Source organism: Penaeus japonicus, unplaced genomic scaffold (assembly GCF_977035675.1).
Source record: "Penaeus japonicus unplaced genomic scaffold, GWHDUDI00000001_assembly GWHDUDI00000035, whole genome shotgun sequence".
Lineage (NCBI taxonomy): Eukaryota > Metazoa > Arthropoda > Malacostraca > Decapoda > Penaeidae > Penaeus > Penaeus japonicus.
Genome location: NW_028234437.1, coordinates 18,089,965 through 18,094,964, shown reverse-complemented (window position 1 = coordinate 18,094,964; position 5,000 = coordinate 18,089,965). Strand labels below are relative to the sequence as shown.

At 38.4% G+C, this 5,000-nt stretch overlaps 1 protein-coding gene across 1 annotated transcript in view; it reads right to left on the bottom strand.

Annotated features, from left to right (window-relative positions):
* The window catches only part of LOC122250784 (gamma-soluble NSF attachment protein-like), a gene marked incomplete at its 5' end in the record, with an annotated part of 24,949 nt that extends 19,949 nt beyond the window's left edge, over nt 1–5,000 (bottom strand). The window contains 1 exon segment of the mRNA XM_043012400.2: nt 4,798–5,000. Within this exon segment, the coding sequence (XP_042868334.2) occupies nt 4,798–4,856 (59 nt within the window).

Below are 5,000 nucleotides of genomic sequence, written 5' to 3'. Positions count from 1 at the left end.
TCTAGCATAACCTTAGCAAGTAAAAAATTTGGTTGACTGTATAGACTACTCTATACCAGCAATAAAAACATGGCAGTTAAAATGCTCTCTCTTGCCAGGTTTATCAGAATAATGTGAAAAGCCACATATTTCATTGAAAAATTGAAGTTGCAGTCTACAGGCTTTTCTGGGTGACGGACGGCTTTGACACCTATAGAAGTGGTAAAGCTGCAGAAAGCAAACATGATTTCCAATCTATATGCAAAACAATGTGAACAGGATGATATCCTCCTTCTGATGAAGAACTTCAAAAACAGTTTGAAACATCAGTACTTTTACTTTCTTCTTACTGTGGCTTTGTCTTATATATAGGTTTAACCTATTGCGGATGGCTGTCACGACATACATAACGATGGAGCTTTGGCCTAACAACAGTCATCATGATGTACATGACATTCAGGGAATTTGGATCACTGTCTTTTTTTATTATGCTGTGAGTAATGAGTGAGTGATGATAACAATTGCAGTCATAATTATTATAACTGCCATAATATTAAGCAACATGGGTTTCACCTAACATCCAAAACCAAGATAGCACCAACTTCTTCTAGCACCAGCAGGAGAGCCTTGAATAGCACCCATCCACAGTCCGTAATAAGCACAATCTTTATAGAGCAATGGCACATAGCAAGTTGTCAACCTCTTGCTCTAAAGTACTGCTGATGAAGTATGTGCAGACAGAATGAGAAGAGGAAGATGACTTAAACCATGCCCAATGTCTACAATGTGTCCCTGTGCCAGTAGGGATACCTTTTACTGTGGCACTCACTGTCATAGGCACAGGTTTCCTTCCTCTTCATGTTATCTTCTTTGTGGATGGTTATGTTTCTTATTTGTTCATGACAGTACACAAATACGAAAAAATAAAGTTGTTTTTTGTACTGTATGACAGCAATACTTCTTGCACACTGAGTATAATGAAAAATATGAGCTGATATGGACCCTATATTACAATTTTAGTCAACTGCAGCATTGACAGAACCTGTGAAATGATACATATGAGTCTCAATACAATGAAACACACAAAAAATAAAACAAAAAAATGGCTCTGGTTTTACAATGAGTGACTGAAATAGAGGGGGAAAAAATCAAGATATGTTGTGTGAAGCTGCCTAACTCAAACACATCCTGGAGACTGGGTCAGCGAATCTATCCCCCGTCTACAATGGGTTAACCATTGCCGACGGGATAGATCTGCTTGCCTAGTCTCCAAGATCGGTTTTATTTCAGAGCGAGGCAGCTTCACACAACATACCTTGACTTTTCCCGCCCTCAGTCACTCATTGTAGAGCTAGAGCCATTTTTGTATTACATTTTTTGTGTGTTTTACTGTATCTAGAGATTTATATCTGTCATACCACAGGCTCTATCAATTCTGCAGTTAACTAAAATTGTTGTTTAGGGTCCATATTAGCTTTTTTTTTTCTTTACACTCAATGTGATAAAAGCAATGCTGTTTTAGGGGAGGACAAAAAGCAACTTTTTTTTTCATATTCGTGTGCTGTTATGAACGAATATGAAGATAACATGTAGAGGTAGGGAAAAGGAAGAAAACTTGTGCTTATGGCTGTGAGTGGCACAGTAAAAGGCATTCCTTCTGGCACAGGGGCACATTGTAGACATTGGGCATGGTTTGAGTCACCTTCCTCTTCTCGTTCTGCTTGCACATCCTTCATCGGCAGTGGTTTGAAGCAAGAGGTCAGCAACTTGCTGACCATTGTTCTATATTTAGATAGTTATTTCCTCTTAGAGACTGTGGATGGGTGCCATTCAAGGCTCTCTTTCCTGCTGGTGCTAGAAGAAAGTGGTGCCATCTAGGTTTTGGATGTTAGGTGAAACCCATTTTGCTTAATATAACAGCATTTATAATAAATATGACTGCAATTGTCATCATCACTCACTCATTACTCATAGCACAGTAATATAACACAATGATCCAAAATCCCTGAATGTCATGACGCCCATTTTCAGGCCAGATCTCCTGCGTCATGTATGACAAAAAATACATTACCCGTTGTTAACAGGTTAACAGATCCACAGTATCTGATCCCAGTTAACCCATTCACGCCGGGGCGATTCCGGAACTGAATGGTCACAATGTCAGGGTTTTCGAATGCATAGGCCTAACACCTTGGGATTCTCGGGCACACTAATGGATATAGTCCATGATCCCCCCCCTTCTTACCCCAAATATGAGCCACAATAGTAGGGGAGGACATGATGAAGTTCAGGGTCTTGAACCTTCATCCTGCATAAGCAATTGACTAATATTTTTGTTTTACATGATGTGCACTCATTTGGGAATGACCCATCTATCAGAAAAAAATTATTTCAGAATGTTCAGTTCATCTATAGACAATAGCCAATGGCCAATGAGATTGGCTGGCCAATCATAGCACTTTCATATTCCTTATTATTTATGAATCTGCGGGCTTGATTTTTCAAACCACTTCTGAGCCAGTTGTCGTATCGCGAAGATGTGTTCATTTGCATTATTGGTTCTGATAAAGGATATACATAGTTGACAAAGGATACACAGTGTCATTGCATGCAAAAAAGTATATCGCAAATAAGGAACCATTCCGAGTAAACAAACCAAAATAAAAACTAAAAAATATCAAGGCAAGTAGTACAAACTGTTCTGAAACTGGGGGAGGGGAGCAAAGAACCCCCATGGCTTGACATAACCTCAAAACTAGTCAAAGTTAGGTTTAATGGCTTGGGATTTTGTAGATGAAAAATGCACTGAAGACAGTGCATGCGGAGATTGCAGTCTTTGCATACGGTACACCATGTTGGTGAGTAAATTGTAAAGGGATTATATTTTTTACATTTTTACAGTAGACAGACATATGGTGAAACTAAGGTAGATTTTCGACATATCGATACAACTGATTCATATAATATCCCCACAATATACCTGATCTAATTCATTCCCTTCCTAACTATCAGAGCCAAGACTGTTTAGTATAGGGGGAAATCACAGAATATGTTCACCATATATAAATAGTTGAGGGTGAAAGAAATCCATTAGTACCACTTTTGTGGTATTTAGTAACACAACAGGTATTCTATAATTGGCCGTAATTCCTTAATTCAACTTGACATTTGTTACACTATCTATTCTAGTCTTTTCAAAGTATAACTTTCCATTTTTTCAATTAATAACCAAATCCACTTGAACCCTGCTGTGTTCTCTGATGTAAGGCCTACAATCTTATGCCAACATGATAATAGTGCAGCATCATAAGTGATCACCACACCCTTCATGCTCCAGCAGAGATCAATATTCTTTCACCATATATATACTGGCAAGATGGAGTTTGGGACATTTCCTTATTTGATAATATATTAACAAGAAGATCTACAAGCTTTGTTCTATATTGACTGAAAATATATGGTAGAGGTTTATAGGCCTTTTCTGGAGAGCTGATAGGCATGGAATATGAATGCGGTGTACAGGTGTGTCCTAAATATCTACCATTGCTTCATATAGTACAGGATGTGCCTCTGCATATAAATAATAAGAAAAAAAAAAAAAAAAAAAAATCTCTTTTTTTTCTTATTTCTTTCTGCTGTTTCCAAAGTTCAAACTATAATTTTATGTTTCCTATTAGCGGATTTCAAAGTTTCTTCGATTTACACTGAAAAACACTAAGCGCTCATCTTACATATTATGTATTTACTATTCCAATAATAATCTGATAAAGACACACCCATAACTAAGCTTAAAGTGATTTACATGATACACATTAGAGATAATGTTTTATTTTCATTCCTCAAACTTTAATAAATGTTCTAAGCTTCTTCAAAAATCCTCTTATATTATCATTAAATAATCTAAAATGAAAAACATTTTGATACTAATCATTATGGCCAAAAATGAATATACAATCATGTATGTTTATGTATATGTAAATAAATGTACATCATATATGTTCTTATGCGAAACACTTATTCCTGATGATAATACAAACAAACAGGTTCTGATAATGTAACTTTCATCATGTGACATCCTTATCAAACTCAATCAGACTTGCAATCATTAATTTTCCTGGCATTTTGTTGTACCATTTTACTCAACTTTCAAAAATCAATAAGTAGCTAAATCACCACCAGTAGGATGGAAGGACTGCAGAAATTAAGGATAAGGAAGAATGTAATAAAAAAAAACACTCGAAAATACCCATGAAAGCGACAGCTCTGAGGTAGCAGATCTATAGCAGACCTTCCACACCCTCCCACCCAATGTCATGCCTTTCCGCGGAAATAAGGAAGACACTAAGCACGATGAGATTAGGAATATCAAGCTAAGGACAACCCAAAGGGAAATAGCTAAAAATCCACCCCAGGATTATGCGAACGAAGGCGAAATAACACGACACATTAATCTATCCTCCTGAAGTGTGTATCTCCTGACCTCGATCTGTGTGTTTACCAGCCGACAAAAAAAGATTTTCCCACTGAAATAATGGCATCTTTCCACCCATTTTTCGACTGCTACCGTCCTATCCCCAAAGACGTGCAGACCGATGCGAAAGGGCAAATGTCTAACTGAAATAAGGCCTAAAAAGAAGTGAAGTAAGAGACGCCCCCTTCTTCCAAGGTGACAGAGTGACGTGACAGAGGCTGGCAGGGGAAACCCTCTCCCTTTCTCCCTGGATTTACCTCCAGCCCTTTTAACACCCGTGTCCTATCCATCCGTACCTCCTGCACCTCCAGCAGTCCTATAAACTCGCGTTCTCGACTCGTACATACCTTTTCTCGGCCTCTCTGATGTGAGCGAGAGCCTCTTCGATTTTCTTCGTGGCTGCCATGTTAGTGTGTTGACAAGCGATGGGAACTCGCCTCGATCATGCGCTCACGTGTCGCTGCGGCCCTTTAGGGATTCTGCTCTTTCACTGGGACTCCATGCGGGGAAATGGCTTCGCATTTCGTCTCTAGTTTATCGTAGTCGTAAT